The sequence below is a fragment of the Medicago truncatula genome, chromosome 4 (genome assembly GCF_003473485.1).
Source record: "Medicago truncatula cultivar Jemalong A17 chromosome 4, MtrunA17r5.0-ANR, whole genome shotgun sequence".
Classification (NCBI taxonomy): Eukaryota; Viridiplantae; Streptophyta; class Magnoliopsida; order Fabales; family Fabaceae; genus Medicago; species Medicago truncatula.
The window spans coordinates 8,129,337-8,151,960 of NC_053045.1; the positions used below are offsets into that span (position 1 = coordinate 8,129,337).

Consider the following 22,624-nt stretch of genomic DNA (forward strand, 5'->3'; position numbering starts at 1 on the left):
AGTTGGTGGAAGAGTGTAAGGTTTTATTACCTAACATTCTTATGCTGGATAATATGCATGACACATTTGTCACTTAAAGAAGTGTATGACTTGATATCAAATTTTAAAGAAATTGTTGATTCCTCTCGGTATAAGGTCACTTGGAATTTGTTGATTCCAATGAAGACATCAATGTTTGCTTGAAAATTACTGTATAATCGTCTTCCAACTAAAGATAATTTAATTCGAAAAGGAACACAAAATTTATCACCGCCTTAAAATATTAATGGATGTATAACTTGAATGAAACATCTAAACATTTATTCTTTGATTGTTTATTCTTCGAAAAAAAATAGGTGGATGTTTTATCTTGGTTGAGAATTAGTTGTGCAATGACAAATAATTGTTTGAATCATGCAGTTTAGTTCACAAGATTGGTTTCTCATGGAACGAAAGTGAATGAATCTTTTCATGACGTGGTGTTTGATCAACGTGATTGTTTAACTTGTTCCTCTTTAAATTTCGTTAAATTATTGATATGATCATGGATGAAATCTAAAAAAAATAACTTTTTTATTTGACCTCTATCAATGGAGCACTCATCACTCTTATGTTTATGAGTGTTTTTTTTTCCTTTCTTCTGTAACTAAATTTTTATTTTTATTCTTTGGTTTGGTGTCACTTATTCTTTGTGTGCTTTTATGTAATAATTAACGTTGCAACTTTTCGATCAAGAGCTTCTATCTCGAATGCTACTCAAAGTAATGAACACATCTTGTAATTTGGGTTGATTTAAAAAAATAGCACCTAACTTTCATTCTTCCAAAATACCTTTCAAAATTATTTTTCTCCTAAATAAAACCCAAAATAAGATTATTGAAAGAATTTTGGGAAGTGCATTTTTCAGCAAACTAATACAGCACAAAAGTTGCAAACTCGGTTAGAAAAAGTCAAAACCTAAAATAAATTTTCATTGGTTATTCTTTTACCTCTTTTGTCAAAAATGTTTTGAAATGCATTTTAGTTTCTGTTTTGAAACCAAACAAAGCATATGTAAATTTTAATTCTTGTTTATTACTATTGTTTAGATAAATTGAGAGAGTGCAAATAAATCGATATGAATATCTGACATTTCATCTATATGTTGGATCTCAAATACTCAACAATCTGAAATAACAATATCAATCACAAGAAAGAGGATTTAAATTACGGCTTTTAAAAATTTTGGTCAGTTAGCAACCTCAAAAGTGAAGTAGAGAAGTGATTATGAAGTATGTGTCAAAATGAATTTAAGAGAAAAGTATGTATGTGTATGATTTGCTTCTAATCTATAAAAATTAAAGAAATAAGGGATATAAATACCTAATACCTAAAATAGTAGTCATTTTATTTATATATTTCCATACATAACCAAAGAATGGAAAAGATTCTTCAAGAGTCTCAAGTCTCAGAAGCGCATGATAAATATTGCCAAAGCCTAATATGGCAGAGGAAATAAAGTGAAGTAATCCAGACACAAAGTATGGAAATGTGTCTATAACTTCCCCTCCAGGAGCTACCCCAAACCTAGAGTAGCGGTGAAGTAAAATTAATCCTTGTTCATACATGAGATTCTCGGGTACGAAATGAGCGACTTAAAATAGGTTCATTGCTCTGGGAAAAAATACTATTAATACGGCATGGGCCCCCAATAGTTTACTATATAAATTGATAAGTCGGGCATTCCCGGCTCACCAAGCAAAACCGGTAGTTTCTTGGTCACGACCAGTTAAAGCTAAATTTTTTGAAAGAAAGTTTTTACATGGTAGAACTTCCTCAAGGAATACAAGGTTTTGATGAGCTTTATCTTGAGCCGCCATCCACGCACGAATACATTCATTTAAGAGAATATTTTTGGCGTAGAAAATCTCAAATCGACACAATACAATATGAGCTAGTCTAATCCACAAAGCATGTGAGATTGCCCAATACAATGCTTGATGGTCAGATTTAGACATGTAATAAAGTAGTAAGTATAGTATCAAATCCACATGGATTGTCGTTCCAATTTGGCAATTCACATTACTTATCTAGGAACAATAAAATAAAACAAAAGATGAGGGGGTTGCAATTTAGTCTGTTTGCAGTAGAGCAAGAGCTTAGGAGTAACTTGTTTTGATTGCAAAAATTTAATGGCATTTAGGATTCTTCGAATCCCTATTCATTTGTTGGAATTAATTAATGGTCAAGTATTATTCAGGGATTGGTTAAATGTCTCCCATAAAAGTGATGAGTTCGTGGGGTTTTATTATCCTACCAGCTGTCGAGTTGCACCTACTGATCACACGAGTTTGTACCTATGGGTAGGGGGTTCAAATCCAAACCGATCCAAAATAAAACTGTAAACCCATCCAAAAAATCGAAAACCGCAAAAACCGAATATTTTTGGTTGCGTTTGGATTTATTTTGTAAAAACCGCTAGGATCAGATCAGATTTCAGATCATTTTCTCAAAACCGAACCAAACTAAACCGAACTGTAAAAGTAATATTAATACTTATTTACTCTTTTAATGATATTATATATTGAATTTTTATGTTGCTTGTTGGTTTTTAAACTTATATAAGGCACTAATTTAATCTATATTATTATTACTTCATATGTTTAAAAAATAATCGATAATTTTCATAATGTAATATTAACTTTTTAATATATTTTACATCAAACCTATTATTTTACAGTGTTTGTGTAATATGAATATTAATAAAAAAATTATATATTTTTTTGAAAAAAGTAAATAAAAAAAATATTTTTGCATTTTCGATATCCAAAAACTGATCCAAATTAAACTGCATATATTTGGTTGTTGGTTGTAAAAGTAATATTAATACTTATTTACTCTTTTAATGATATTATATATTGAATTTTTATGTTGCTTGTTGGTTTTTAAACTTATATAAGGCACTAATTTAATCTATATTATTATTACTTCATATGTTTAAAAAATAATCGATAATTTTCATAATGTAATATTAACTTTTTAATATATTTTACATCAAACCTATTATTTTACAGTGTTTGTGTAATATGAATATTAATAAAAAAATTATATATTTTTTTGAAAAAAGTAAATAAAAAAAAATATTTTTGCATTTTGGATATCCAAAAACTGATCCAAATTAAACTGCATATATTTGGATCTGATCAGTTCAGATTTTTTTAGAATAGTCATCCCAACAGAACCGAACCGCATGTGATTTTTACTTTGAATCGGATGACATTTTACCTCAAAATTGATCCAAACCGCACCATGAACACCCCTACCTGTGGAGTCTTACTCTCTCAGAGGTCATGGTTTTATTCCTCTCCAACTGTCGAGTTGCACCTTGTCATGTTTTACTCTCTCAGAGGTAATTAAAGCATAAACTTAAATTAGAGTTCCTAAATTTCCAATGGTCCTAAAGGTTCCCTTATCTATGAATCTTAGAAGTACATCAACATATTCTCCATCTCGATAGTTCTACAAACGGGCAGCTCTGTCTCGTCTACCTTATCAAGGATGAAAAGAAGAGTAAAGTTACAATGTTGATTTAATTCCATGAAGTTACTAATGTTTCCCTAATTATCATGGTCCATTATCTTAGTTACTTCCTGATTCGGTTGGGTTTTCACCAATTAGGTTATGTCACTTCCCGAAGTACCGTTTTCTTAGGGTGGTTCGATTCGAGACAAGTAAATACTTCACATAATAATATTAAATAGGATTAATAAAATAACTGAGTAATGACTTAAATTAGATAATCCAAAAAATAAAATAGAGGTTCATCTTAGAACCATACCCTAATAAGGTTTAGTTACTCATGGTAACTAAATATAAATTACAAATGAAATAAAACATACCCTAGAGACTTAGAGTGAGGAGAGACCCCTTCCTTGAAGCTCCTAGTTCTTGCATTCCTTTTGAATCACGTCGTTCAGAATGAAAAATTATCAATGAGAGAAGTTGTATTTATAGGCTTGGTTACCACCTGGGTTTGGGCTGAAAATTTGGATTTTTTCCACTTAAAAAGTGGAAAAGCAGTTCTGACCCGCTCCCAGCATGCCCCAGGCGCATGGCTGGGCGCATGAGTGTAAAAAGCCTTGCCCTATGCACATGGTTCATTCCCTAGGCACATGGATTATGCCCTATTGGCATAGGTTATGATTTTCCGCGTAATCGCCAGTTTCTTTGTCCTTTGAGTATTTCCTTCCATATAAGATGTTTTGGGACTTGAGAATAAAATTCTTCCATTTGTAATGTCTTCTGAGGCGTCTTGAATCTTTATTCATGGTTTTCCCAATATCAACACAAGTCTTCAAGATGTTTTGCTTTGCCGATTTGCATGATTTCTTCTTGAATCACGTCAAAACACCCCATAATTGCCATGTTTCGAGAAAAACTAGAATTACATAACTCAAATAGAAAACATTACAAAATATCTCGAAGACCATATGCAATTGTTCTAATACTCCTCTATTTTAGATTAATAAAAATGACTGAAAAAGATGGTACAAATAAAGTAAGATGACATGTCGTCAGTGCTTGAAAATGCTTCTCAGCTTCTGCTCCTTTCCAATCTTCTGGTCTCTTGAGTTGACCTAGTAATGTTAGTTTGAGACTTGTAGTATGTTTCTCTCAAGGTCTTATGTTCGATTCTTCCCGATTAGTTTGTTCATACAAAACTTTGATCCGCTTCTAAATGGATCTCCCACAAATAGACAATGAGATTAAACCCTTAGACTAGTCGATCCTTAAGTTGGATACCAATTTTTTTATAAAATGAAATAGCGTCAACTTCAAAAGGAGCAATTTTATTTTAGAGAGTAAATTGATTAATATCACTCATTGGAAAATAAATTGCATAAGATGTGAGAGTGGCAAGTGTTTTTTTCTCATATATTTATAGACAAACAAACCATGTGACAAGTTAGTTTCAAAGTTTTCCTAAAAAAACGAGTTTGCAATTTACGTAATTTAACTGACACCCATTTATTTTCTTCCCACCATAAGATTCCATAATAAACTTTATCGTACGATGTTGTTGCCGACATTTATTTTAGTTGTTGTGGTGTGGTCGTATGTAGTTTGGTCTAATGCACCCATCTTATTAAAAATAAAATAAAATAGATTTCATAGATTAGAATGATGAATTTTTGTCATAATTTAAATAAACTTAATGAGTTATTAAAGTAAAAATTGATTTTAAGGTTAGTTAACGTTTTTAGTCAGAAAAAGAAGGTACATTTTTATTTGGATAATTTTTGATGGACCTTTCACGAGTGTATACACTTTGAATGATACAGAGAATAATGTGTTAGGTTGATTATACTCCATCCGTTTCAAAATACATGTCGTAATTTTACAATATATATTAATCACATGACTTATTTTGACCATATTTTTTAACTAATATATAAATACAAATGTTAGCATGTAAGATGTTGTTTGATTCGTTTCGATGAATATTTTCAAAATATCAAATTTTTATAATTTCTTATTATATATAATTAAAGATATTAATAGTCAAAATTGAATATTAACATGTGTGTAGTGGTTGACTGCGACATGTATTTTTAAACGAAGAGAGTCGTATAGGAAGCTAAAAATAAATATAGAATGAAATGTTGAATTAGTGTTGGAAAATAATACAAATGCACAAATATAAACATAATTGAGTGCTTGGTAAAATAAATTGCGTATTAAACAAAAGCTGGAGATGAAAACTTCTTACCATTGATAATGGAACACAAACTAACATAAAAAATTATTCCCATTGATTTTACACACATCATGTTGCATTAGTTGGACGCAACATCCATGAATTGAGGGTCATTTCCCATTGCCTCCAAAATCTCATGTGAAAGACAAACTTGAAGATCTATACTACCTTCTTCTATTCCAGCAAAAACCGTAATAAGTCCATTTCCTTTATATCCACTACGAACTGCCACAGGCTTTCCCCAACCAAAATCATTACCATAAACATCAAACCACGGAGAACTGCTAATGGCTATGAAATTATTTTTTGCCATGTTAGGATACCTAGCAAAGCTTGGATTTCTTAACCAAGACTCGTAGTGATTCTTCAACTTCTCATCAGTGTGTGAAACAATTAACTTGTTCATCTCACAAGCACCTTTACAAAGTCCACCTTCTTCCACCAACTCCCCAACTTTCATTTTAACCATACAACTTATAAGTGCATTTCCAAAATAATATTCTGGTAATGGTGGAACTAACCTTGGTCGAACTCCTATCACAACTATATTAAATACTTCTTCTTGTGGGTCAAATTTTATGGAACGCATCACAGAGCACCAAAGGTGAGTTAAAAGCACTTGTAGAGAAGATATTTTGATGGTACCAATCTCATCATTGATTTTCGATTTTAGTTGTACAATTTTCTCTTTTGTGAAATGAAATATCCTATTTGATAAACAAAGTTTTTCCTCATTAGACGACGAAAAACTCAATTCATCACCGTAAACGAAAGGAAATCGTATGGGCTGTTGAACACCATTTGGAAACCAACGCTCTAGTGTTGGGGGTTTAGATATTTGATGATGACAACAACTACGTGATATTTCAGCCCATGAATTGATGAAATGCCACACAGACTCTCCGTCAACGACAACATGGTTGAACGAGCAACCAATAAAAATACCGTCAACTAGCTCCGTTACTTGAACTGCCAACAACGGTTTTGAGGTGCCTTCGTAGCTTTCAACCCCGGTTAAAGCGAAAAATGAATCAACAATTGGAGGTACATAGGTAGGTTCTAGGATGTCAGCAACACAAGTATTCTCAGCTGCAGCATGGATAAAGAGTACACCTGCATTGTTGCATATAACAGAACACGAGACGGTGTTGTCATTGTGCTCCGTTATTTTGAGACGGCCGGAAAGAGGTTGGAAAAAGGCAAGGGCAGAGGACAAAGAGTGTCTCAGCCGTTGGATTTGGTTAGCTTCAACTGGATGGTGATAAAGAAGACCCTTTGGGTTGGTTGTACCAAGTAGAAACCGGAGATCCCATGGAGTCAAATCAATAGTTTGATTACTTGATTTTGGTGCCTTAATTGTATCAGTAGAGAGAACTCGCACGGTTCCCATTTTTTTTATTGAGCAATGTTTTTATTCTATACTTTGAGGTTGATTTGCTGACTTGGATGGACATATATATGTAGTTGGTTGTGCTCTTATATAAAAAAAACTCGATTGATCACGAAAACATGATATTTGGTTGTGCTCTTATACAACAAATTCACCCAACCATTGAAAGAGAGTTGAGGTGTGATATTTGAACAATCATTTGTTTATATGTATAACAATTTTTAGAACAACTATAAATTTACAAAAAATTAGTATTGATATAAAGATCAAAACAATAGAAAATAAAATAAAATAAAATATAAATATGAGAGAAAAAATTATTGGAAAAGTTGTACAAAATAGTCGTACAAACGATGGCAGATTTAGACATTTGATATATGTGGAGCTAAAATAGTTTTTCAGTGTATTAAAATTTTAAATTTGTCTCTAATTGTACATTTCGTTAGTCAAAATAATCCTTAACATTAGAATACTTTTTGTAACCAAAAAAAAAAGAATACTTTTAATATTATCATATTAGTCATTCAATATACTTATTTATTGTCATTTAATGGACTATTTTGACTAACAAAGTGCAAAATCAAAAACTATTTTAAAATTTTAATACATTAAAAGACTATTCTAATTATTCTTACACATTCAAAAACTAAAATGACTAATAATCTATTTATAATTAATAAATAGAGAAGTTGGATGTCGGACTTTAACCCTACATATTATTTCCACCTATCGTTGTCTCCACCTAATTTCCTTATCTCCACCTACATTCACATGCTCATTATCACATAAAAACAAAAGAGAAAGTTTTGGTAGAGCACATATCCAACACTTCAATTTTAACAACACACAAAATCAAGAAAAAATTAAAGAAAAAATAAAATTATAATATATTAATGGGTTAAATATGTTTTTGATCCATATAAAATAGAGATATTTCAAGTTTAATCCTTACTTAATTTTAATAGATTTTTTAGTCCCTACAAAAAAGAATTACTTCTAATTTTAGTCCTTATTACAACAAAGTTTGTTTAATTATCCTTAAACTCTTAAATTTTTGAACGATTTTTTTAAGACAAGTTTAAAACATTATGAAAGGTTCATTTACTAAAATTTAGAATTTTTTAACATGAAACGAATTAATGTTCTTAACATGTCTGTAAAAAATTGTTCAAAAACTCAAGAGTTTAAACATAAATTAAACAAATTTGAATTGAAGAGTGACTAATACTGAGTGAATAAATTTATTTTAGGGATTAAAAGAACCATTAAAATTAAGTAAGGACTAAACTTAAAAGGCCCATATTTTATAGGGATCAAAAATATATTTAACCCTATATCAATTGATGCTTATTTAATTTTGTTAGTTTTATGTGAGTATTCTGAAAACAAAATGCTGTTTAATTCGATGAGATCATGAACAAATTAATAAAACGAGAGTCACGAACTCCGGATGAAGGTTGAAAAAAATTAATGGAACAAGTAATTATTAACATCGATCGTTTTCCCTAAAAAAAACACATTGATCGTTTAAAAAGAAAAACAAAATAGTCAAATTACATATTTATCTATTTATTTTTTGGAAAAGAAGTCAAATTAGAGACGTTGTTTGTTATGTTTTTGTTCACTAATTATAATATGCCACATGAACCAAATTATTCACTTAAATTTAAAATAGAAATTATCTTTTATTTTTATTTTTTTAAGAACGATCCTATTTTTATTATTGATTTTTTTTTTTTTTAAGAATGATCCTATTGTTTTTTTAGTAATGATCCTTTTTTTTGAAGGATTTAATGATACTATTTTTATGATCGTATATTGTATATTGAATATAGAATCCGTGTGTCAATTATATTTCCTCTACAAAAATAAATAAATTGTGTGTTGAATATTGTAATAAGAGAACAATAAAAATTTATAAAAGAAAAAGATAGAGAACGATAAAAACTACAAACATTAACAACACCTAAGAGCAACCTTTTCGAGTGAAGCTTGAAGATTGTATGAAGAGAAATGATATTTGTACAATAATTTTTGAATAACTTTTAAATTAACTTTTTCTCTCAAATTTTAATTGTGTTTATATCTCTTTATCTCTTTATTGTTTTTGTTCAATAAAAAGAGAGAATAAAATTGTCTCAAAAATTGTCACAAAATTATTGACATAACATTATTCTTTTATTAACGCACTACAATTGATATTAGTAAATGAAATATGGCTATATTACAGATGTTTGTAGAGTTTTCTTTTAAGGGAGAAAAATAACTATCATATTAACAAGGAGAACAAATAATATTTGACCCTTAAATTGAAGAGAAGTATACGGGGTACTCGACACACAAAAAAGAAATCACAAAACCCTAAAAATTAAGACTAAGAAGAGGACTCGAAAACCACTCATAAAACATATACAAGGCCCACTTTCTTTCTAGATCGGCCAAAAGCTCAGTTCGTCATCAATAAGAGCCCACTTTTGCAAAGGCCCAAGTGAACAGTGATGACACCTCATAATATGATAGTTGCACTTATATGTTTTCGAATTTTATCATGTAATTTGAGAATTTTCTAGAGGATTTAGAGTGAAATGCTCATGATTTAGGCAAGATTTTATAATGTTTTTATTTGAGTCATTGTAATTCATTTCTTCTCCAACGAGCAACTCTATAGGTGTTTTGAGTTTTTTTTTTGGCATAAATCATGTAATTCAACAAAGCAAGACATCTTATGAAAGTTATGGAAGCAAGAGGATCAAACATAATGAAGATTTAAAGACAAAACAACTTTGGAAAATTTTGTCACAAGTTCCAAACTCATATCAAGGATGGAAATCACACGAAGAATGAAGAAAACAATAGATTTTGCATCTGGTTCATGTGCCGCATGCATCGTCAAGCTTGCATAGCAAGGATTGGCAATTGGTCCATGTGCCTCGCGCATACTGATCATACAAAGAATAGCTTTTATTGTTCCAATGCCATGTACCCCCACACATGTTGTGTGCGGTTTTTTGCATATTAAAGCCTCTTTTGATCTATAAATATATGGTTCTGAGGCAAAAGAGTGTGACTAGAGCATCAACCCCCTTTCCATTTGTTCTTTTGTGTGTTTACTTTTCTTTTTGCTTTGGTGATGTATTCAATTATCATGAGTAGATAAACGCTTTAAATTAGGATTCATAGATGAACTTCTATTATTTGTTGGGTGAATCCACAAGTTTGTGACAAATTAATTTTTGAATGCTATTTGAATTATGTTTTTATATTTATCGTTCTTAATGATTTTCAAATATGTTGATCTTGAATTGAACTTAGGTTAAAAATCTTTGATTAAGTTTTCACTTTTCTAACCGAAACTGATAATTATATTCGCTCGAGCCGTTCACCGAAAGATCGGGAATTTCTCTTGTATGACTAGGTCTAACGTTCTTAAACGCTCGTGGGAATACAAGTTCCTACTACCCATAACGGACCAATATTGAAAGAAGGGGCCTATGGAACTATAACTAAAGTAGGGAGTATTTTGTTAGACGTCTTGAGCATTAACCTCAAATAGTACTTGAACTAGGAACATGTTATATCCAACAAAGATATAGAGGGGATTCTAAGAATCCTAATTGTTTCAACCTTTACTTTTTAATCGCAACAATCAATCTTGCAAACCCCCCTATATTACTTTGTTATTTGTTATAAGTTTAGCTAATTGTCGAGTAAAAAAAACAATTCATATGAAGACGATAGTTTACTACTTTATTACTTGGAACAACTTACCAAATTTGTCAGCAAGGTTTTGACCCCATTTCCAAGAATTTTTGATATTTTTCTACAAGGTAATTTACTTTACTTATTTATTTCTGTTGTTTCTTTTTATTCTTGTTTTATACATTCAAAACCCTAAAAACGTTTAGTTTCATGTCATATCCTTGTGTTTAATTTTTTTTGATAAGTCAAGAGCAAATTGACATAAAAAAGACTAAGTTGGAACCCCGCTTTAATTTTGTGTCAATTGCTCATATATATTTCTTAAAAAAAGAGGGGGAAATTACAAAATAAAAATAAAAATTGGGGGGGGGGGGGACGGACGACATAAACCTAACAAGAGTGTCAGTCGACCCCAAACGGGTAATAAAAAAAATTAAAACAACACGCAGGTGTATCAACTTCTAATTAATCCTAAAACTAATTGAAGGTCTTCTATGCGATGATTGAACCCTCTGTCAACACGGAGGCAGTTCATGTACCATCAACTCCCTACAACAATGGCAACAACCTAAACAGCCCTTTCGAGCCCCAAAGTCCAAACCAAACAAAGTGAATGGCAAATCTTAAGATGGCGTATGAATCGTCTACCAACACAAAAACAATTCAAGATCCATCAATTCCCTGCAAAACAACAACGATCTAGAATCTCCCCTTTCAAGGAACCAAAGTAACCAAGACAGGCCTAATTATAATCAATCCCAAATTTTTGAGAAATGGTGTATGAATCAACTGTCAACACAGAAGGATTCACGAACCAATAGCCCCTGAAAAAAATACAGCAACTTTACCATCCCTGAATCCTCCGACCGTAAGATGCTCATTACCTAGAAACTTCTGGAGTAACATCTTTAACCGACAAAGTGGGGCTTCTATTTAGAACATATGTACCCCAAAAAATAGATTCAAGCCAAAATTCCTTAAGAACTTTTCTACAAGCTAGCATACTTCTAACAATATTCAACAGTGTTATATTCTTCCTTCCAACATCATTTATGTTGAGGAGTGTATGTTGCCGTCAGTTGCCTCTTAATTCCCTTTTCACTGCAAAATTCATTGAAAGCATTTGATGTAAACTCTCCTCCTGTGTCAGTTGTCAAGCATTGAATCTGACACTTTGATTCTTTATCAACTAATGCTTTGAATTTTCTAAACATTTCAAATGCATTGGATTTCTCTATCAATGGATATGTCCATGTTTTTCTACTGAAATCATCAGTAAAGGTTATGAAATACATGCTTCCACCATTTGAAGTAGGAGTAATAGGTCCACATATATCTTAATGAATAAGGTGCAAATTTTTAGTGGCTCTTCAATTTGCATTTTTGGAATTGAATCTCTATGTTGCTTTCCTATCACACAGTCAACACAAATTTCTTCAGTTTCTTGCAAGATAGGTAACCCTTTAAACATATCTTTCTTAGCTAGTGTATCCAAACCCTTTAAGCTTAGATGTGCATATCTATAATGCCATAGCTTTGTATCACTTGTGCATGCACCTTTCAAACACATAGGAACCACAGCAGCTGCATATATCACATACATCCTGTTAGAAGACATCTGACTAGACATAATCAGACCCTTATTTTCATGATAGAATTTGCAACTATCTTTAGAAAATAATGTAGTAAGATTCTTCTGCTGCAATTGACCTATACTCAACAAATTGTTCCTCAAACCTGAAATATAATACACATCGGTGATCACCTGTATCATTCCACCTATGCACAACTTCAAATTTCCTCTTCTCATGACTGACAACTTTGAATCATCACTAAGCTTAATTGATTCACGAAAATTGCTCATCAAAATTAAACAACCATTCCTTATTGGCTATCATATGATTGTTGCATCCTGAATCTAAGAACCACACCTTATCTTTTGCACCGGTGTTAGCATTTTCTTCCCAAGTAGGACACCCATTTTGATAGTGTCCCAACTTGTGACACTTATAGTACTCCACCATCTCTTTTCTTTGTCTTCCTCTTCCCCTTCCCCTTCCCCTTCCACTTGCTCCATTTCTTCCTCTACCACTACAAGAAATCTTGTGTATTGCCAGGGAAAAATGCCAGGAGCAAAAACTCCTGGCAAATTTGCCAGGAGCTATGCCAGGGAAAACTCCAGGCAAATTTGCCAGGGCCAACCCCTCACAAAAGCCGTGGCAAAATGTATGGACAGAAAAGATTCTTATGTGGTCAGGAAAAAACAGGACGGTACAACACTTTGCCAAGGGTTGTGCCACCAAAAACCCCTGGCAAATTGCAAAGGCTGCAAATTGGTCAGCACATCCTGAAAAGGCTACGTGAGTAGCTATTTAATTGAATTGATTGAAGAGCCGTTGGGCTCTGTGCGGTTTGCCAGGGGCTAGACCCTCGGATAACCCCTGGCAAATTGCATCTATACAATTGCATCGTTCCCTTTCATTTAGTTACAGAAAAAATTTCTCTTCTTAACAACCTCAAAAAACTACTCTCCATAATTTCCCTCAAAAAAAAAAAAAACTACTCTCCACAAATTACTCTCTTCTTCAACAACACTAATTTCTTTTATTTGGTAAATTACTACACCTACATTTTTATGCTTCTATTTTATTTACTTATATTGGCATATAATTTTATATATGTTGTTGTATTTAATAATAAATATGCATATTATTTTTTGATGAAGTATTAATACATGTTGAATATATGTTTGTTTTTATCTAGATCATCTCTTGAATATATGTTTTTTTTTCTCTTAAAATGTATGTTGAATATCTGTTTTTTTTATTAGTTCTATTAGTTTTTTTATTAGATCTATAATTAGTTTCTTTTTATTTGATATATATGTTAAAAAAAAACCAGAATCGAATTTTTTTTACAAAAAATGTTTTTATTATTTAAAACCGTATTTTTTTTAAAGTTTAATTAAAAAAATATGTTATTTATTAAAATTTTAAATTTATTGGTGTAATAAGTATTAAATTGATGTTATTATAAGTAAATAGAATTAAAAAAAATAATTTCAATGAATAAGTATAAAATTGATTTTATTATAAGTAATTAGAATTATAAAAAAAACTTAAATGAAAAAGTATAAAAAGTGTTTATTTAGGAAAAATTTAAAAAAAAAATAGTTGAATGTTATTCACGTAAAAAAAAAAATAGTATTGTCTTACACAAAGAAATAGCTGAAGGTTATTCACGCAAAATTTGATTATTAGTGGTGTAAAAAAAAAATATTCACGTAAAGAATTTTTGCGCAATTTTGTTTACTTACGTAATCGGTTATTTAGTCTTGTCTATTGAAAAAATTTGTGTTACTAGCGATACTTGGGGAAAATAAACTAATTGGTATATATGTGAACGTTATAGCTGAAGGTGCCAAAGATGGAATATTATCAGCATTATCGTAGTTGGATGTATGACAGAACGTTTGCGGAAGAAGAGGATTAAAACCTCATTTTGTGGAAGGAGTTCACGGATTTATTTCATGGGCATGGGGACAACAAGCTTGTAAAGATGAGGGAGGGATAAGATGTCCGTGTCTGAAATGTGCGTGTAGATATATAAAGACTAACCCTGATGAAGTGAAGAAACACTTGGAGAAAGTTGGATTTATGCCTGATTATTGGGTTTGGATTTATAACGGTGAACAATTTCAAAATTTTGGGGTGGGAGTCAATGCACAAGCTTCGAGTAGTGGAATAAATGTGGATGACAACCAACAATTCAACATGATGAATGATATGGTCGCTGATGCTTTAGGTGTGGAATTGTCTTACAATAATGACGTTGAATAAATAACGTTGAATAAATAATGATGTTATGATGATTTATTGTATTGATATGATGTTTTTGTTATTGATAAATATCTAGAAATGCCTCTGAAAAATAAAGGAAATGGCAAGGGCAACAACAGGAAACGGTATAATACTCACGTTGTGGACGCAGCAACAGAAGCTAGATTAAACCCCATGCCCGTCACTTCTGCTGCATCTTCTAGCCAGGGATCAGCTGGGTCCTCCCAGGCTAGTGTAGCTGCTCCTCCTACGAGTTCTGCTCTTCCTCCCACTTACATGTTGCCTCCAGTATATCCAGGATATTATGGTACCATACCTCCTAGCTATCATTTCCCACCATATTCAGTCCCACCACAAAATCTTCCCTTTCCCCAACAACAACAAATCTCTCCACAACAAAATAACCTTCTCTTTCCCCAACAACAACAAATCCCTCCACAACAAAATCCACTCTTTCCCCAACAACAAATCCCTCCACAACAAAACCCACCCTTTCCCCAACAACAACAAAACCCACCACAACCCCAACAAGAAAATGTGGTCGAAGAGGATGGTGCAACCCAGATGAATGGTGGTAGAGAGCTAGTGCCGTATCATGATGTTTTCCCGGATTATCCGAAAGATTCTCTTGGTCGATACATTTTAAGGCCTAGTGGAAGCTCGTAAGTATTATAGTATTAGCTACATAGTTCAATTTCAATTCTTTTATGTATATTTTAAGTTGTAGTAATGTCACCATATGAGTTTTATTGTTTCAGCTTTTTACCGTGCAAACCGGCTGCTGAAGCTATCAGAGACATAATTCATAATTGTTATCATCACTTTTGGAAGAAATATGGTGACGTGGATGATAATGAGAAAGACCGCTGGTTTAGGCTCTTTGAGGTTACTTCAAATCTATATTATAATTTTTATTTTATTTCATATGCACAATTGTTATAGTATACTAATTTTCTTTAATATGTTATAATGCAGTGCAAGTGTTCTTGGGACGCCGTTTATCAAGATATAATGCGGCGTAATTTTCACATCAGAGCTTCTGCCCGTTTTTCAGATTTGCTTAGAAGAGCCCGTATTCGGTTTGAGGAGACAGGAAAACGGCCACATTGGATAGGCTCACCTATCTTTGCTGACTTGGTTAAGTATTGGGCGTCTGATGAGTTCAAGAAAATATCACAGAAAGCAAAGACGAACCGGGCCTCAGAAAAGGGAGGATGCATTCACACTGGCGGTTGCTTAAGCAACGGCGAGCATGCTGATCGATTGGTATAAATAATAAACTTTTATTTATTTTTCCATATCATATTTAAATTTGATTGTTTTAAATCAATACTACTAAATTGATGCATTTGACCATAAATTTTAATGTTTAATTAATTCATAATTTTATTATTTCTTGTGACAAATAGACTCGGACGTTACGCCGGGATCCGTTCATTAACGAGATTCACGACAAAACACACAAAACTAAGTCCGGCCAATACTGTGACGACCGTGCTAGGAGAGTGCAGGTAATCTTTGATAATTATGTCACATTTTAGGCCTTAATGTTATTATTCTGTACATGTAATGTTTATGTGTGGAAGAGCAAATTTGCAATAATGAAAGAGCAATCTGTGTTTTATTTTCTTGGTAGACCCGGAAGAATGTAACGTTTATGTGTGTTTTATTTGCAATAATGAAAGAACAATTATGATTATTCTGTACATGTAATGTTTATGTGTTATTATTTTGTCACATTGTGTGTTTTATTTTCTTGGTAGACCCGGAAGAATGTGCTTATGATATGTGTGACTCCTGTTCAATTTTAAGTTTTGTAACTGAAACTTGTGGCTTTCACTAACTCTTACCTTTCGGATGGGGTCTTATACTTTGCTAGCTATTATTGGAAATACATAAATAGCTCTTCCAATATCATCATTCAGGGACATTGAACAAGGTTACACGAAAGAAAGAATGAAACTAAGCATCAAATATATGGTGGTTATTTCATGCTAACTCCGGTTTTGTGTTTCATTTTCCACCTTTTTTTTTCATAGGTTTTGTCTCTCTAATGCATCATAGGTTTTTTCCATTACAGACCTCTTTGTCTTGCTCTATTGTTGATGATGATACTTCTAGTTATTGTTTAATGTTGATTTACTGGACTATAAAGCATAAACTAGGTGTGAATGATGCATACACATTGAATACTCTCCAGTTGTGTCCTTAATTATTTTGTTATTATTTGAACAGGAGGAGTATGACCGGCTGCTTGCAGAGGCTATTTCTGAAGGGTCAACTGTTGATCACTCTTTGACCTTCCGTACTTGGAAAAAAGTAGTAGGCGACAAGAAGAAGGGTAAACTCTATGGTCTTGGTAACTTGGCCGCTAACTGTCGGCCGGGTAGTGTTGAATCAACGCTCACATTTACGCTCAATCATGGTGAAGGATCCTCCCGACAGCCTGAGCTGACGCCAGAGATGCGGGAGCTTATAAATAGATTGGCACAAGAGCAATTCGCGCAGCAGATGGCGACTCAAGCGGCTGTTGTGCAAGATTTGCTCAACCGCCAAAGATCTTATGAGGAGCAGCTCGCTCAATTTAGGCAAGCACAGGCTCAAGATCCCTCGCCGATTTTAAGTCCCAATGTTGAGCCTTATCCGGTCGATAGAGATGAGGAGGAGGATGGTGTGGATAATGATGATGATGATTGAAGGTGGTGTGTCCTTTATGATAAAATTTTTGGGTCTGTAATGTTTGGGGAAGTTTCTTATACTTCCCGATACAATTTCTACCTATTTGATACCTATGGTGTGTGATGTTGGTACAATTTTAATTTCAATGAAGCTAGACAATATTTTATGTGTGATGTTGCTTTATTTTTCAATGTTAACTACATTTAAATTGTTTGTTAAAATTATTTTAATTTCCATTAATTGTTATTGTTAAAACAATTTTTATAAAAAGAAATAAAAAAACAATTTAAAAACATTTAATTAATTAATTAATTTTCGAAAAATAAAATTTAAATTCTTTTTTACAATTATTTTAATTATTAAATTTTAATATTTTGATTTTTTGTAACAAATAAAAAACGTTTTTAAAAGAAAAATCGTACACAATTTGCCAGGGGTTAACCCCTCGCACAGTCCCTGGCATATGATCCTGACACAGTCTGCAAAAGTCTGTATTGACCAGATTGACCAGAATACGTCAGAAAAGCCTGTAATCTTGCAGACACAATTTGCCAGGGGTTGTGCCAGGGCCTGTGCCAGGAGCGCATTTGCCAGGAGCTAAACCCCTGGCAGAGTCATTTGCGATGAGCAGATTAGCCTGGGATTCTGCTCCTGGCAAAACCCCTGGCAAACGTCCATTTGCCACGGCTTTCTACATTTTGCCAGGGCTTCTGCCCCTGGCAAAATGCAACATTTCTTGTAGTGTACCATGAGTAAAACCACCATCTCCAGTTCTTCCTCTTCTTGAATTTGACACCTTCAAGAGTTGTTCTTCTTCCTTTTTCTTGTGAAGTGTCATTCTTGCTTCTTGAACAAGAAAATTGCTTTGCAGTTCATTAATGGAAAAAGTGGTAAGGTCATTGGATTCTTCTATGGAGCAAACCACATAGTTGAATCTTGAAGTCATGGACCTAAGAATCTTCTCCACCATAGTTGTTTTTCCTTTCTTTCTCCATGTGCAGACATCTTGTTTGCAATTGCTAGGGTTCTTGCAAAATACTCATCAGTCACTTTGAAAGTGACAGTTAATTAGAAACAAAAAAATTTATGTAAAAGTTATAGTTATAAAGAAACGGAGGGAGTATAATATAAGCAAAAGTTTAGTTTTTATTATTATTCTACTTGAATATAGTTGAGTGCTTAATAAGAGTAGTACAAATTATAACATTTGATGAGGACAAAAAAAACATGAGAAATGATATTTGAATATTCATTTAATGATAATTTTTGTGATAATTTTCTCTCTCATACTCACATTATTTTTACTTTAGGGCCTTGTTAACGAATGTCCCCGGGCACTCTTTAAGCATTCCAAAAGGAGAAATTATTCCATAGAAAAGTCAAATGTTTCAATTTCCAATACATTGGTTACATAACTTTTCAAAAAAAGTTACCTTTTAAAGGTCTTAAAGAGTGCCCCGGGGGCACTCGTTAACATTTCCCTTTACTTTATCTCTCTATTGTTTTGGTTTCGTACAAATACCTATTTTTATTTTATAAATTATGGTTGTCACAAAAATGGTTGTTCAACTAATACTCCTCAAAAAACATTGTAGTAGAATACATCATAGTGCACAACACAGGTAACCACATGTCCTGCATCAATTGATTGCATAGTTTCTACTGTACTACGATTTTGGGAGCGACTTTGCACGTCTTGTACTAGTTTCCTAGTTCTTAATAATAAAAAATTTGCTTATAAAAAAAGAAACAAAAACTGGAGATCAAAACTTCATACCATTAATAATGAAAAAAAAAAACCTTAGACTTGGACATAAAAAAATTATTCATGGGTTGTCACACAAAAACCAAATTGAAGCATCTGAACAATACTGCACCAAATTGATTTTACACACCTCACGTTGCATTAGTTGGACACAACATCCACAAATTGAGGGTCATTTCCCATTGCCTCCAAAATCTCGTAAGGAAGACAGATTTGAAGGTCAATACTACCTTCTTCTATTCCAGCAAATACATTAACAAGTCCTTTCATTTTATATCCACTACGACTAAGAAATTGTTTTTGGCTATGTTGGTTATCCTAAGGAAGCTTGGATTTTTTAACCAAGACTCGTAGTGATTCTTCAACATCTCATCAGTGTGTGAAGCAATTAACTTGTTCATCTCACAAGCACCTTTACAAAGTCCACCTTCCTCCAACAATTCCTCAGCTTTCATTTTAACCATACAACTTATAAGTGCATTTCCAAAATAATCTTCTGGTAATGGTGGAATAAGCCTTGGTCTAACTCCTATCGCGACTCTATTAAATACTTCTTCTTGTGGGTCAAATTGTTTGAAACGGGTCACATAGCACCAAACATGAGTTAGAAGCGCTTGTAGAGAAGATATTTTGATGTTACCAATCTCTTTGTTGATTTTTGATTTCAGTTGCACGATTTTCTCCTTTGTAAAGTGGAATAATCTATTTGATAAACAAAGTTTTTCATCATTAGATGACGAAGTAGTCAACCTATCAGAGTGATTCTTTTCTAACTCCAAAAAGAAAGGAAATCGTATGGGAAGTTGAATACCATTTGGAAACCAACGTTCAGATGTTGGAGGTTTAGATATTTGATGATGACAACAACTACGTGAGATTTCAGCCCATGAATTGATGAAATGCCACACGGACTTTCCGTCAACAACAACATGGTTGAATGTGCAACCAATAAAGACACCGTCAACTAGCTCCGTTACTTGAACAGCCAACAATGGTTTTGACGTGCCTTCGTAGCTTTTATCTCCTATAAAGGCAAATAGTGAATCGACAATTTGAGGTACGTAGACCGGTTCTAGGATGTCAGCAACACAAGTATTCTCGGCTGCAGCGTGGATAAAGAGTACACCTGCATTGTTGCATATAACAGAACACGAGACAGTATTGTCCTTGTGTTCCGTTATTTCAAGACGGCCAGCAAGAGGTTGAAAAAAGGAAAGGGCAGAGGATAGAGAGTGTCTCAGCCGTTGGATTTGGGTTGCTACAACCGGATGGCGATAAAGAAGGCCCTTTTTGTTGGTTGAAACAAGTAGAAAGCGGAGATCCCATGGAGTCAAATGGATTGTTTGGTCACTTGATTTTGGTGCCTTGATTGTATCGGAGGAGAGAACTCGGACGTCACCCATTAAATTATTTCAGGTTATTTTATTTTATACGTTGAGGCTTGGAAGGACATTTATGTAGATCGATTATATATGAATATTTTTGAGGTAATATAAGACATGAGTATATTGTTAAGGATAACATCATGGCATAAACATGTGGTTGCTAGGCTTATTCAAACAAGATAAATGGTTGGTTGGTTGCTGTAAGAGATTCCGTGATGACATATATATATATATATATATATATATATATATATATATATATATATAGGTTTGCTAGAACACACCCACTAGTTTTTATGTGAGAGTGTTTTAGCAAAGCTACACCTTAAGGTGTATTTAACCACTTTTTAGTTATTCACTTGCTAAAATACTCCTTCTAAAATCTAAGTGGGTGTATCCTAGCAAATGCCTATAGGATTTGCTAGAACACACCCACTTGTTTTTGTTAGAAGGTGTGTTATAGCAATATACACCTTAAGGTGTATTTATTAACTTTTTAATTATAACTTGCTAAAACACTCCCACATAAAAACTAATGGGTGTGTTCTAGCAAATCCCATATATATATATAGCAACTATACAAGATTTTTTTAATTTTTTTTAGGTAATATAAGAAACTTGATATACGAATATATAAAAATGACATAGAGAACATTGCCAAGGTTCTTAAAAATAAAATAAAAAACATTGCTAAGAATAATATCGCGGTATAAACATGGATAGAACTATATTATTCTTGGACTAATACATTTTTTATCTTATGAATTTCTCATGCGCTCTATTTTTTTCCTTTCAAAATACCTCTATTTAAATTATATAATCCGAAACATATTATATCTATTTTCGGATTGTATAATATGAATGTATGTATTACCCATATTTCGTATAATATTTGGATGACATAATTAAAAATGACTTGAACACTAAAGAGACAGATGATATGAATTCTCATTTTATTAATATTAAATACTTTAATAGTATATTTACAATAAAATTGAAGCTTGAAACTTATTACACAAAATTTTCAAACACCTAATGCTTATTTATTAAAAACCTAAAGCTAAACATGGGGTACAAGAAGATGGAGGGGCAAGGTAAGGCTTGTTTCCTAGGTAAGGTTTGCTTCCTCTATATGGAAAATAATACTTTGATGGTCAACCTGACACCCAGACAAACAACCCTTAACTCCTGACAGATGGTGCCAATTCACATTTTGACACCATCACTGTTGACTGTATCCGGTCCCTAAAATATTAGAGTAACTTTTTTGTATGATATTAAAAGACTAACCGGGTAGGGCGCTTCTTTTGTCAGATATGTTGAAGAAATTCAGAAAAGTTTGTTCCGACTCAAAAACTATGAAGAGATTAGAGCTCTACTAAAGGAACCATACGAAGAAGTTAATTTAGCTGATCCATGATATGTTATGTTTTATTTTATTATGTGTTTTACATTGTTGAATTATGTCTCTAATGTATTTGAAATTGTTATATTTAATGTACATCGCTGAAATTAAATTTCCTTTGTTAAAACTCATGTTTTGTAGGGTGCAAGTCAGGTTCGGATTATATAACCCAAACCATGTCAACACAAGTTTTTTGTGTGATCCACATTTCCATAAACCTCTTGAAACACCTTGCATTTCATCATTATTATGCAGATATGAAAAACGAAGAGGTTATGAACTTGATCTAGTTCACTCAGCGATAGAAATATGTCAATGGCCAAGCCAACTAAATCAAGTTCAAAAACACCTCTTTAAACACCTTTCCTTTAATCATCACTTCTGTTATTATGTTGTTTTACGCCGTTGAATTATGTTTTGCACCTCTTTTTCCCTATTTTATTCACCATAAAAATCCTTCAAAAATCAAACTTAAACATACTCTAGGACGGTTCAGATTATATAATCCGAAAAATATTCTTAGAGTTTCATATAATATCATCTGAACCCTTCCGGATTGTATGGACAATGGCGTTATACCAAAGGTTTAAACGGTTTGTGGTTGTTTAATATTTTTTTGGTCGGTTTATGCGTTGTAAACGTTTCCTTTGAATATAGTTACAATCTAGGATAGATTTATGACTATAAATAGTCTTGCATGCTTCAACATATTCATCCGTTCTTCATTTCTCATTATTTCTAACTTT

At 32.6% G+C, this 22,624-nt stretch overlaps 1 protein-coding gene across 4 annotated transcripts; it reads right to left on the reverse strand.

Moving 5' to 3' along the window:
• Positions 1 to 5,659: 5,659 nt before the first annotated feature.
• LOC11414311 (uncharacterized acetyltransferase At3g50280) lies at positions 5,660 to 20,671 on the reverse strand. Of its 4 annotated transcripts, none has more exons than XM_039833270.1 (2): positions 19,374 to 20,671; positions 5,660 to 6,006 (listed from the first exon to the last, which is right to left on the reverse strand). In XM_039833270.1, exons 1-2 carry the CDS (start codon positions 20,489 to 20,491, stop codon positions 5,796 to 5,798), a joined length of 1,329 nt encoding a protein of 442 aa, XP_039689204.1. In that variant the 5' UTR covers positions 20,492 to 20,671; the 3' UTR covers positions 5,660 to 5,795. The 4 variants fall into 4 exon arrangements, 1 of the variants encoding a protein (XP_039689204.1); XR_005645758.1 differs by lacking the exon at positions 5,660 to 6,006 and adding an exon at positions 18,074 to 18,342 and having other exon boundaries at positions 19,219 to 20,671; XR_005645759.1 differs by lacking the exon at positions 5,660 to 6,006 and adding an exon at positions 18,074 to 18,350 and having other exon boundaries at positions 19,219 to 20,671.
• Between the last annotated feature and the right edge of the window lie 1,953 nt (positions 20,672 to 22,624).